Source organism: Papio anubis, chromosome 5 (assembly GCF_008728515.1).
Source record: "Papio anubis isolate 15944 chromosome 5, Panubis1.0, whole genome shotgun sequence".
Lineage (NCBI taxonomy): Eukaryota > Metazoa > Chordata > Mammalia > Primates > Cercopithecidae > Papio > Papio anubis.
In genome coordinates this window covers 33,830,356-33,842,865 of record NC_044980.1, presented here as the reverse complement: position 1 = coordinate 33,842,865, position 12,510 = coordinate 33,830,356, and the positions used below count along the sequence as shown (strand labels likewise).

The following is a 12,510-nucleotide window of genomic DNA, read 5'->3' as shown; positions in this document are numbered from 1 at the left end:
CAGAATGCTTTTACAGTAACTTTTTAATAACAAAACTTTAGAGGAACTAAAATGAACAGAGTATCTCAGAGTACACTGACCAAAAGGCAGTACTGCACGGTGGCTAAAGCAGGAAAGCGTGGAGTCAGAATTCTCAGGTTCAATTCCTCTACCATTTACTGGCTCTGTGATCTTAGGCCTGTCTGCCTTGTTTCCTTGAAAGAACAAGGAGGATAAGTTACTTCACAGCATTGCTGTGAGGAAGGCACTTAGAACACAGCCTTGCATAGAGGAAGAATAAAATTAACGTTAGTTATTAATTAAAATTATTAAATTTTACAAGAGTCTAAAGGATCTCTCAAATGTAAAGGGTCTCTGAAGGAAAACATGCAATTCAAATAAAAACTTTAGGCCAGGCACTGTAGCTCATGCCTATAATTCCAGCACTTTGGGAGGCTGAGGCGGGCACATCACCCGAGGCCAGGAGTAGGAGACCAGCCTGGCCAACAGGGTGAAACCTCGTCACTACTAAAAACACAAAAATTAGCTGGGTGTGGCGGCATATTAAGCCTGTAATCTCAGCTACTTGGTAGGCCGAGACAGCAGAACCCCTTGAACCTGGAGGCAGAGGTTGCAGTGAGCCGAGATCGTGCCACTGCACTCTAGACTGAGCAACAGAGCGAGACTCTGTCCCAAAAATAATAATAATAATAATAATTTTTATACAGTAGATGAAAAAACACTATTCAATGCCACAATTTTAAAAAGAACAAAAAGCAGGACAAAGCCAGGCTGATGACTGAACCCATCATGAACATGTCAGGTACCGCTGGTGCTGCCTCTGACCCCCACCGATACTGAGAAGAGGGCCCCGCGCATGCTACGCACTTGGCCTGCTTTAGCTTCTGCTGCCGCCTCATCTCTTCGGCTTTCCTTGCCTTCTCTGCATTCTGTTCTTCCACAAGTTTTCGATGAGCCTGCACTCTTTTATCTCTTTTACGAATGAAAGCTACCAGCTGACGGACAAGCTCATTCTTCTCTTTCCTTGCTTTGTCCCGAACCTTTTTGTTTTCTTTTTCCATGGCTCGTTTTTCCCAGCGGTTTGAAGCTTGTCGTGTATCATATTCTTCCTTCCATGCAAAATTCTTTTGAGTGCAGAAACTCTGCCAATAAGCGTAGAAAGGATGGACTACCTAGTGACAAAGAAAACAGATTAACTTCTGGGCTTTTAAATTTTTTTTTAGAAAAGCAGTAAATATTAGTGATGCAAAACATCTTTTAGCTTTCTTTTTTCACATATATAACACTTCTATTAATCACTGGAGAAGATAGTACTTCTAAGGCTTTCGAGAATAAATCACTCTTCAAAATAAACCTAATGAGAAAATAAAAATAGCCTTACTAATCACTGGATGGGACTATGGTGATTAGTAAATAATCAGTAAATAATTAGTAAATTAAAAGGGAAAAGTAGGCATGGTGGCTCACACCTGTAATCCTAGTACTTTGGGAGGCTGAGGTGGGTGATCACCTGAGGTCAGGAGTTTGAAACCAGCCTGGCCAACACGACGAAACCCCGTCTCTACTAAAAATACAAAAATTAGCCGAGCATTGGTGGTGGGAGCCTGTAATCCCAGCTACGTGGGAGACTGAGGCAGGAGAATCGCTTGAACCTGGGAGGCTGAGGTTGCAGTGAGCTGAGATGGTGCCACTGCACTCCAGCCTGAGCGACAGGAGTGAAACGCCATCTCAAACAAAATAAATAAGTAAATAAAATAAAAATAAAAATAAAAAATAAAAAAGGAAAAGTAGAGGGAAGGTTGCAAGAGATCCAAAAGCTACTTCAGAAAGGAAGAGAGACAAAGAGAGGTCATGGGATAGGTCCGAGAACTAGACCCAATTGTTTTAAAACGAGGAAATGGGAAGCTGGGAGCTGTGGCTCATGACTGTAATCCCAATCTTTTGGGAGGTCAAGGAGGGAGGCCAGGAGTTCAAGATCAGCCTGGGAAACTTAGCAAGACCCCATCTCTACAAAAAAATTTACAAATTAGCTAGATGTCATGGCGCACATTTGTGTTCCCCAGCTACTCAGGAGGCTGAGGCAGGAGGATCAGGAGTTTGAGGCTGTTGTGAGATATGATCATACCACTGCACTACAGCCTGGGTGACAGAGTGAGACCATCTCAAAAAATTAAATTAAATTTAAAAATGGCACAGTGATAAATACTAATTATAGAACACAATGTATTTTTCTTTTACCGTATCATAGTCACTCTGGGAGTCTCCAAAAGTTGGGAAATCATCAACCTCTTCCTCTAACACAGATTCTAGTTCTTCCTTGGCAATCATTTCAAAAACATTACGATACACCGTGTAAAAGCCCTAAAAAAAACAGTAACAAAAACAAATTCTTAACACTTTCACAGCCTAATCACAGAATAAGATTTTAAAATACAAAATGAAAAATTTTAATGTTGAAGAATTTTGGGACAAAGTTCAGTCCCTGAAAGTACATTTAGATTTCAACTGGAGGTTTTTATACACTGACAGTTTAAACATGAAGGTAATGCAGCTTCAGTTTTCAAAATGAACACTGCTTCACTTTCTATTACAGAATAGTTTTAAGAACTCTCTTGGTATGTGAGTCTTAGTACTTGACAAGAAATTAAGGGTGAGTTCATTTATCTTACCTTTTCATCATCTCCATAACCAGAATAACAGGTAACGGTGAAATAGCGTAGCAAATCTAAGCTGTCATCTTGATATTCGCCATCAAGCCCACCTTTAAGTAGGGCCTCTCTATGATTATCATACCTGAAAAACAAAAATTAGCATCATCAGTGAAGGCTGAATAAGTAAGAATTCAAAAGGATTTCTTGCTCCTTTTGAATATTATTACTGTACATTTTTGGTTGTGGATATGTCCAATCCATAACCAAAAACTTTTAAGGAAATATTAACATGAAAAGAGTTCATAATCTTTCACAGAACTGTTAATTTTAACTAGGCCTGCAACTTCTGATACATTATACAATGCTAGCCCACATGAACAGGGGAATTTAAAAAGCCAAGGAATTTCCATGACTGTCTCTGAGTCCTGTACTTCCACAGGAAAGAAACACAAAACAGGACATAGGAAATCTGGCCCACAGAATCATTACACATCTGTGATTTGGAAATTTACCAAGATGCACCAGAATAAGACTCTTCCTATATTTAGGTCAACTTAATCTAGGAGCTTCACACACATACAATTACTTCTCATAACTCTGTAAAGGCAGTTGTTATCTCCATTTGATATAAGAGGAAATGGAAGTCAGTGATATTACGTAATTTGTCATCCTTGATCATAAAACCAGTAACCAGCAAGGTCAGAATTCAGAAGCAGGTCTCCTACATTGGGAAGACCGGCTCCTAGCCACTACGTGGTACTGCTTCCAGGTAAAAAGACAGTTACTAGGCAAGAGCTTTCAATAAAAAGACAAAGGAATCCCAAGGATCAGAAAACAACCCAAGATCTTGAGAAGAGACTAAGCAAAAGGAAGTCAGGAAAGAATTTCGAAGTTCTGAGAGGAAGGCAAAAGCAATTCCAAGACCAGATCTCCAAATTCCTTGGTAGAGAAATGTTCAGGATCCTCTCTCTGATTTTCTTATAAAACACAATTTTATAAGAATTTTCTTTACAGCCTTTTTTTCTTGACAGCCACCTGTGCTGTACACTGTTTAACAGAAAGATGATTTGCACAGTAGCTCTTTGTAAGAGCAGGATCTTGCACAGTTATGTCAAAGCTTACAACCTATTTCCTTGTGGCAAAAAGTTAATTGAGAATCTGAAAACTGAGAACTTCAAACATAGTAATTTTCATCTGGAAATTATTTTAAATGATCAGACCATCATTAGTAATATCTGTCACAGATGCAGAAACTTAATTCAATTTATTCATATAAAGTAGCTTTGAGGATTACCATTCTTGTATTAAAACACTGTATTGGCCGGGCACAGTGGCTCACACCTGTAATCCTAGCACTTGGGAGGTCAAGGCGGGTGGATTGCTTGAGGTCATGAGTTTGAGACCAGCCTGGCCAACATGGTGAAACCCCATCCCCACTAAAAAAACAATACAGGTGTGTGATGGCACACACCTGTAGTCCCAGCTACTCAGGAGGCTGAAGCAGGAGAATCGCTTGAACCTGGGAAGCGGAGGTTGCAGTCAGCTGAGATTGCGCCACTGCACTCCAGCCTGGGTGACACAGCAAAACTCCGTCTCAAAAAAAAAAGAAAACATTCTTCCTGTCTGATACCAGTAAATCTGTCATACACCAAAGGGTATTTAATGAGAAGTCACCTAAAGTATCAAAATTAAAATGATAAAATATCACCAAACTTTCTGTTTCACCCCCTATGAAATCAGATAATTGGAGCAATCATTTCCAAGGTTCCTTCTGACCCAAACATTAGATTTTATGTGATGACTAGGTGACAGATGTTTCAGGACACACCAAAAACCATTTAATGTACTAAATTTGAAAAAAAAGCCACCTATATTGACAATTGCTCCCAATATCATAAACTAGGATGGGAAGGACAGCGTGATGCTCACCATGCTCTTTCCTGAGGGTCACTCAACACGTCATATGCTGCCTGGATTAATTTAAATTGTTCAGCTGCTTCTGCGGCATTATCCAGATTTTTATCTGTTAAAGTAACAGAAATTTAGTCAATCAAAAACGTAGAGGACAGAATCTAAATAACACCTCTTTCATCAGAAATGCCATAAACAGACGAGAAGTGCACAAAACAAAGACAACTAGATCAAAGCAGAGAGACCCCGTATAACAGTTAATAATCAAGATTTGTTAAAAGTATCAACCTAAGTAGAAATTTCAGGCTTTTCCCTAAGCTTTGGTACATCACTAAACAGTCAACTGGGCCGGCGTGATGGCTCATGCCTACTGTAATCCCAGCACTTTAGGAGGCCAAGGCGGGTGGATTACTTGAGGTCAGGAGTTCGAGACCAGTCTGGTGTTCAACATGGTGAAACCCCGTTTCTACTAAAAATACAAAAGATTCGCCCAGCGTGGTGGCGCATGCCTGTAGTCCCAGCTACTCGGGAGGCTGAAGTGGGAGAATCACTTGAACCCAGAAGGCAGAGGTTGCAGTGAGCCTAGATTGCACCACTGTGCTCCAGCATTGGTGTCAGAGCGAGACTCCATCTCTAAAACAGAATAAAATAAAATAAAATAAAGCAAAACAAAACAAAACAAAATAAAAGTAAAATAAGTCAACTGGATATCCACAAATGGAAAATTCTGAGTAGTATAAATTTTACTTTCAAAAGGAGTAAAATAAATAAAATCAGTTCTAGAAAGGCTTATTTTGTGCTAGATTACATTTAGTGCTCACATTGTTTTTTTTCTTTCTCATCAATGTATATCAAAAGAAATCTCATACAGTTTTAAAAATATACACTAATTAGTTATTATTTCCTTAGCTGTGCTTCCTGAACCATGGAATTCAGAAAGCGTCCTTGCCTCAGGGTGGTAGCCAGCTTGCAAGACAGCACCCTGCCTCCTGGCATTCACACCTTGTGCAGTCCCTTCTGTGTCAGCAAGGTTAGTCTGTGTGACCATCAGGAGATGGCAGAAGTAATGGTACCTCACTTCCGAGATGAGGTTATAAAGGACTGCAGTTTCTACCTTGGGCTTTCCCTCTCTCTTGATCACTCTGGGAGTGGCCAGCTGCCATAGCATGAGCAACTCAGGCTGCCTATGGAGAAGCTCATGGGATGAAGGAGGTTCCAGCCAACAGCCAGCAGGGCACTGAGGCCTGCCACAACCACATGAGTTGGTGGTTGGTGAGCTGGAAGCAGGTCCTTTCAGACAATGAGAGAAAGCCAAAATCATCTAGCCAAGCCGCTCCCAGATTCTGATCTTTAGAAACTGTGGGAGTCCATATAGTGAATATACGCTTGCTGTTTTTGTTGTTTGTTGTCTTAAGCCCTGAGGTACTGGTAATTTGTTACATAGTAATAGACAACTAATACATTCAGAAAGTAAAATATTTTGAATTGACTATGGAGCACACTAAAGTTCTTCTTTTTTTTTTTTTTTTTGTTTTGTTTTTTGAGGCGGGGTCTCGCTCTATCACCAGGCTGGAGTACAGCGAAGCGATCTTGGCTCAGCTCTGCCTCCTGGGTTCAAGCAATTCTCCTGCCTCAACCTCCCAAGTAGCTGGGACACTACAGGTGCGCGCATTTAATTTTTGTGTTTTTAGTAGAGACAGGGTTTCACCATGTTGGCCAGGATGGTGTGATCCGCCTACCTCAGCCTCCCAAAGTGCTGGGATTACAGGCATGAGTCACCGCGCCTGGCCGGAGCACACTAAAATTCTTTAAGCTACAGCTCAATACTACCCTTCCCAAGAAGTTATAAGAAAACATGACAGTAATGTATTATCTACAAATAGTTTCGCAGCCATAGACCACGGCTCTTCAGGGCTTCCTGCTGCCCATTCTCAGTTACCATCACACTGATGCCATAAATTATGATGATATTTAGAGAAGATATTTGCATTCAGTTCCTAACAGGTTTGGTTTCACAGGAGTTAACTGATATTTTAGTCATATTTGCATGCTTCTTCCTTGCACTGATTTCTAATTAATCACCAAATCTGGTCATTTTTCCTTCCCAACATCTCCTCCCCTTGGGCTTTCCCCCTCCCGCTGACCCCGAGCCTGGCCTGGGCCCTTACCCATCTGTCCACTGCGGACTCTCCCTAACTTCTGTCTCCAGCCCTCTTCAATCCACTCAGTTGCCTTCATAGTACCCTCCCATGGCAGCTTAATAAAACCAGCCACAACTCTCCCTTATTTAGCGAAGCAAATTTCACAGTCCTTGGCCTAATATTCAAGATTACAAGAAATACAATCTGATTTCAAACTACTCTTGTATTCAAGAAATACAGTCTGATTTAAAATCACTCTTCAGAAAATTATATACGCTTTTGGTCACAGCATTCTCTACTTCATTTACCCTTTCCCACCTAGAAAGTCAAGGAATTCCGAACTTCCTTCTAATTCCTAACTCGATGTCTAACAGTAACAACCCAAACTCTAAGAACACGCTTCTACACTAACCACTAACCCAAACTCTAAGAATATACTTCTATACTATTTTTACATTTATTAATTTTGGTTGTTTCTTCTGACTTTCTGCTATGATGAACATCAGTTCATTTACTTCTGCTCTAATATATTTATAATCACATTTTTTTCATGCCTCTGTTGGTAAACCTAACTTGAAGTAACAGACCCACACCTCTCTCTCTCATTCTATCAACCATAGCCATTCCCTTTTGACTTTGGATCCCTGGCCTTTCCTTCCACTCCTCTCCTAATCCTTATTTTTCAGACCTGCAATAAACACCATCTTCAGCCAAACTGTCCCCTGGAACATCTTTTGTCCTCCACCATGCTATCCTCCATACTGTTGAGCTCACTTTTCCAAACTGCATTCCTCTAGGATCCAGTCCAAACTCCTCTGAGAAGGGGAAGACTCAATACAAAGTAACTCCCTCCCTGAATTCCTGGAGCATATATTAGTTGTTCTATTAATCTAATCACCAATTATGTATGTTGCGATTTTTTTTAGAGGGCAGTTGTATTTAACTTTTCGTTTGTGTAAAGCAGAAAGTTGTTTTCCTAACAAGACTCTAAGATCCCTGTCTTAGCATTTCCAAATCTACTTAGTAGAGGGCAGTGACTTGCATATATTGGATACTCTGTAACCGTGTTTACTGATTAATGCAAATATGAAAGACTCGTCATGTAAACTTCAAAAAGCTGAGCGTCAACTACCGTCTTAGTTTCCCAGCCTGGAAGATCAGATTACTTCATAAAAGTCACACAGGCCTGGATTATAGTCCAATGACACATCCAGAGGAAGGATACTTCTAAGTAAACATACAAACTTTACTAGGGAAGCCGCCTGATTAAAACTCTTCCTTGGCAGAATCATGTCCAAAGTGAAGTACAGGGTCTGCTTAATCAGCCTATTAAAATTTAAAAAAAGCGGAAAAAGTGCATTCCTATTTAAAAGATATTTTACTAGCTCTCGTCTCTTAACTTCTTAACTAAGAAAGGAAAGGAGCCATACATCAGGTTGAAGTATCTGGGATACCCGGACGAAGTGGTGGGCAGACGAGGAAAAACACCGAGAGGCTGCGCTTCAAGGGACGCAGGGAAGGGCAAGCCTGGGGCAGGTCCGAGTTCCGAGTCCCCGACTGCTCCCTCGTGGTGTCTGCGACCTGGCAACAGGAGCAGGTGAGGTCGCTGGACTTCAGTTTTTCCCCTACAGTGGCGATGCGGGACCGGGGTCGCGGGTATGAGGAGATGGGGTGTGAGCCGGGGGGCGCCTGGGCGGAGCGCTGCGCCCACCGAGGCGGGCGGGGCAGCGCCGGGCACCGGCCGGGCCGGGCAAGAAGCTCCTAGGCCGCCAGGTCGCTCTCTGCTGCCTCCGCGGAGTCCGACCCGGGGAAGGGACAGTCGGGGAGGGCCGGGCTTGTCCGAGGGCCCGCGGCGGCTGCGGGTCAGGTACCTACCCGGGTGCCATTTCAGGGCCAGCTTCCGATAGGCCTTCTTCAGCTCCTCCTCGCTGGCGTCGCGCCGCACCCCCAGCGCCTCATAGTGACACTTCATCGCCCGATCGGGCTGGCGGCTGGCGCTGGGGCCCGGGACGGGGTCGGGGCCCGGGCCCGAGCCCGGGCCGAAGCGGCGGCGGCGGCGGCGCTGGCAGTCTTCTCCGGCGGGAGCCCGCCGCCCGCACTGGGCCAGCCAGCGAGCGCGGCGGCGGCGACAGCGGCGGCGGTGAGGGTCAGTGAAGGCGCGCGGTGGCGGCAGACGACGCGGGATGCGGCACGCGGGAGCGCGGAGGGGGCGGTGCCGACGGCCGCCGCTTCGCATGGGCTAGGGGTGGGCTCTGTTCCGGAAAAGGCCGCGAGGGAGGGGGTGGGGCCTCGGCGGGGTGAGAGGCGGGGCCGCGCGGGGGGAAGGCGGGGTCTTGGCGAGAGAGAGGCGGGCCGCGCAGGAGAAAGGCGGGAGCTTGGCGGAGAAAGAGGCGGGCCGCGTGGGAGGAAGGCAGGCCTTGACGGGGAAGAGCAGGAGGAAGGCGGGGCCTTGGGGTGAGAGGCGGGGCCTCTGCGGAGTGAGAGGCGGGGCCGCGCGGGAGGGAGGCAGGGCCACGCTGGTGTCATTGTGAGGGGCACAAATGGCGGTCAGTGTGAGTGGCTGCCGACCTGAGGGCTGAAGGGGGAGACAGGAGATGGGATGGGAGAGGATTCTGGAAAATATCTGATTGGAATTTATCAATGGAGCCCCGTTTTTATAGATGAGGCGATTCATACTCCAAGTGGTCAAGTGGTTGACTCAAGCCTTCTCAGCTAATACAATAGCAGAATTCGGTTGGACAGAATACCAGGTTTTTTATCTCAATTTTTAATTCCCTTCAGCTGCCACTTAAGATCTCTGGTATTGATCATCTTGACCAATATGCATAAGAAAGGACAGTAAGATTATTTAAGCTGAAACAATTTAAAAGGGAAGCATCGACACACTTAAAAATAATGAAAAGCCTTACCACCACCATGGATGAAATTGTGCCGATCTATCCATCCATCACTCTTTAATCCTAACTTTCTGGCCTCTAATCCTACCTTTCCAAGATCGGTCTAGGTTAAGAAAGCAGTTAAAGGATAGTATTTAACCAGTAGGTTTTGGTTGATCTGACTAGCTGTATTACATTGTATTACAAGATGGAAGATCTGCACAACTATTCCAAACACTTTGATAAGGTATCAAAATAATACCATAATTGTTATTAAAAATGCATTAATACGCCAATATATTTCACTCTAATGTGGAAAGTTTACATGCATCAGTTAGGTGTGGGTTGTATTTACCAATCATGTATGGTTAGCTATGTTGCTAATATCTATTGCACAGGGTTGGGGTACCCAAGTGGTTTAGGAAGGTTATCCTTCTCTTCCCCAATATGCTGCCCCCGGTAAAATAAAAGAAACCAACGCTAAGCTTCATCAGGTTACTTCACACACCACTGACCAACCAACTCACTACTCAGAATTCATACACTTTCCTTTTTTCCAGAGGAAGATTCTACACAGTCTCAGTTAGTTGGTAAATTGGTAATGGATAAGGATTGAGAAGTCTGAGTTTGGGGGAATATGAAACCTTTCCCCTCCTGAGAACAGAATTGAGATGGTGGGCAGTGGGGATGCAGGGGGCGGGGGGCAAAAACGGACAAGGAAAGTTTTCCTCCAACTTAATTTGGAGTATTTTCTCCCTCCAACTTAATTTGGTTTTGGATACAGCCTCTAGGAATCACTCACTTCTTTTACCTTCTGAAGAAAGAGGGATTTTTGCTTCTAACAGTGTATAAAGGTAACTATGCTGGATATAAATTTCAGTCTAAAGGAACATCTTGACCGGGCATGGTGGCTCCTGCCTGTAATCCTAGCACTTTGGGAATTTGAGGCGGGAGGATCCCTTCAGCCCAAGAGTTCAAGACCAGCCTGGGAAACATAGCGAGAACTTGCCTCTACAAAAAAAAAAAAAAAAGAACTAGCCAGGCGTGGTGGTTGCCTCTACAAAAAAAAAACAAAAAAAAAACAACAAAAAAACCCAAAAAACCAAAAAGAAAACTAGCCAGGCATGGTGGTGTGGGCCTGTAGTCCTACCTACTCAGGAGGCTGAGGTAGGAATACTTGATCCCAGGAGTTACAGCCTGCAGTGAGCTATGACCACACTACCGCACTACAGCCCTGGGTGACAGAGCAAGACCCTGCTGCTAATAAAGGAACATCTTTTATTAAATAGGTACCCTTTAAATGACCACAGACTTAGAGATGTTCCATTCCAGAAGAATTCTCAAATAAGATATCCATATAATTGTGAAAGGGAATTGGAGATGTAAGGATACCTCTATATGGAAACTGTTAACTGAAAATTGTGAAATCGGAAATTACACCAAAACTGCACAATGCACACATCAAAAGTACAAGTTTGTATCTCTACTCACACTTCCAACTTGTTGATGTACTTTATAACCTATAATTAACTTGTTCCTGAGATGTGGATGTTTAAAAACAAATTCTGAATACGGCTGTCTTATTTTTATCCAAGACTATATTCAACTGCCTAAATAAAATAATGGCCACTTTGTTTTTTTTTCCATTTAACCAGATTTGGCCCTAGTCACATACAAGTATTTCAAGTGAACCTCTGACCTGAATTACCTGCATAATTTAGATGACTTTTAAGATTTCAAGTTTCCTAATTTAGACTATTTCAAGATAAGTAGCCAATTAAACACTCAGGAAGGCCGTTCCTTAACAAAAAATTTAAGGGAAAAAAACCATGAATATTGATCATTCTGCCTAAAGACTTAAAATAATAAAGACATAAAATTAAAATATAAGTGAACTAGGAAAGATATCTACAATAAACTTACTATATAAAAGTGCTTACAAAATCAGTAAAAGACAGTCCTACTACAGAAAAACATTAGTCCAGTCAAAAAGGATAAACCAGTAACTAATAAAAAAAAAAGTGCTTTTTTTTTTTTTAACCTATTAAATTGACAGATTCTTTCATGCATAGTGAAACTGGTAAGGGGACAAGGAAATGAACCCTCTAACCTCTAGTGAGGTTATGGTGGTGGAGGGAGCAAGCAAAAAGCTTAGAGTTCATAATCTTTAACCTAAGTTGCACTTCTAGGAAACCAAAAGTGTTGTGTAAAAAGACATATGTAACATATATAGATTCACTACAAGCATTGATACCAGCAAGAAAAAAAAAGAGGAAAAACTGTAAATACTGATTACATAGCTATGGCACACAGAATACTATGCAGTTAGCAAGTCAACACGTAGAACAAACACATAGAAAAAGTGTGCAGTCAAAAAAGCAGGTGATGAAACAGCATGTGTAATTTCATTAGATATATGTTATATATTATTGTATTTCTATCTGTCTATGTCAGCAGCCACCTACCTCCATGGTCACTGGTACTCAGAATCTTTTCTTTCCCTGTTACTAATTTACCCATATTAAACCCAGTGCCCCCTTACACAATAAGCAGTTTCTCTTTCATGTGAGAAAAAATTCAAATGTTCTGGTATCCCCTCTAACAACTGTCCTATTTTTTTCTTCTTTTACTATTAGTTTTCTAAATAAGTAATCTACACACACTGCTTCTAAAATAAATATGTAATTTGACCGGGCTCAGTGGCTCATGCCTGTAATCCCAGCACTTTGGAGGCTGAAGCGGGCAGATCACCTGAGGTCAGGAGTTCGAGACCAGCCTGACCAACATGGAGAAACCCCAACTCTACTAAAAATAACAAATTAGCCAGGTGTGGTGGCACATGCCTGTAATCCCAGCTACCTGCGAGGCTGAGGCAGGAGAATCGCTTGAACCACCGAGGTGGAGGTCGCGGTGAGCCAAGATCGCGCCATT

At 42.8% G+C, this 12,510-nt stretch overlaps 2 protein-coding genes across 4 annotated transcripts in view; one reads left to right on the top strand and one right to left on the bottom strand.

Moving 5' to 3' along the window:
- The window catches only part of DNAJC21 (DnaJ heat shock protein family (Hsp40) member C21), a 25,530-nt gene extending 16,630 nt beyond the window's left edge, over positions 1–8,900 (bottom strand). Inside the window, exons 1-5 of one of the 2 annotated variants that reach the window (XM_003899566.3) lie at positions 8,579–8,900; positions 4,581–4,674; positions 2,670–2,793; positions 2,239–2,361; positions 868–1,172 (exon numbers count right to left, since the gene is read on the bottom strand). In XM_003899566.3, the coding sequence (XP_003899615.1) occupies positions 868–1,172; positions 2,239–2,361; positions 2,670–2,793; positions 4,581–4,674; positions 8,579–8,675 (743 nt within the window). In that variant the 5' untranslated portion in view covers positions 8,676–8,900. The remainder of the gene's footprint in view (positions 1–867; positions 1,173–2,238; positions 2,362–2,669; positions 2,794–4,580; positions 4,675–8,578) is intronic. The other variant, XM_009208250.3, reaches the window with a different exon arrangement.
- The window catches only part of RAD1 (RAD1 checkpoint DNA exonuclease), a 24,752-nt gene continuing 20,376 nt past the window's right edge, over positions 8,135–12,510 (top strand). The window contains exon 1 of one of the 2 annotated variants that reach the window (XM_009208251.4): positions 8,135–8,300. The gene's annotated coding sequence lies outside the window, so the exon portion shown is untranslated. Of the gene's footprint in view, positions 8,301–8,827; positions 8,850–12,510 lie in introns of those variants that run through there. The other variant, XM_021939279.2, reaches the window with a different exon arrangement.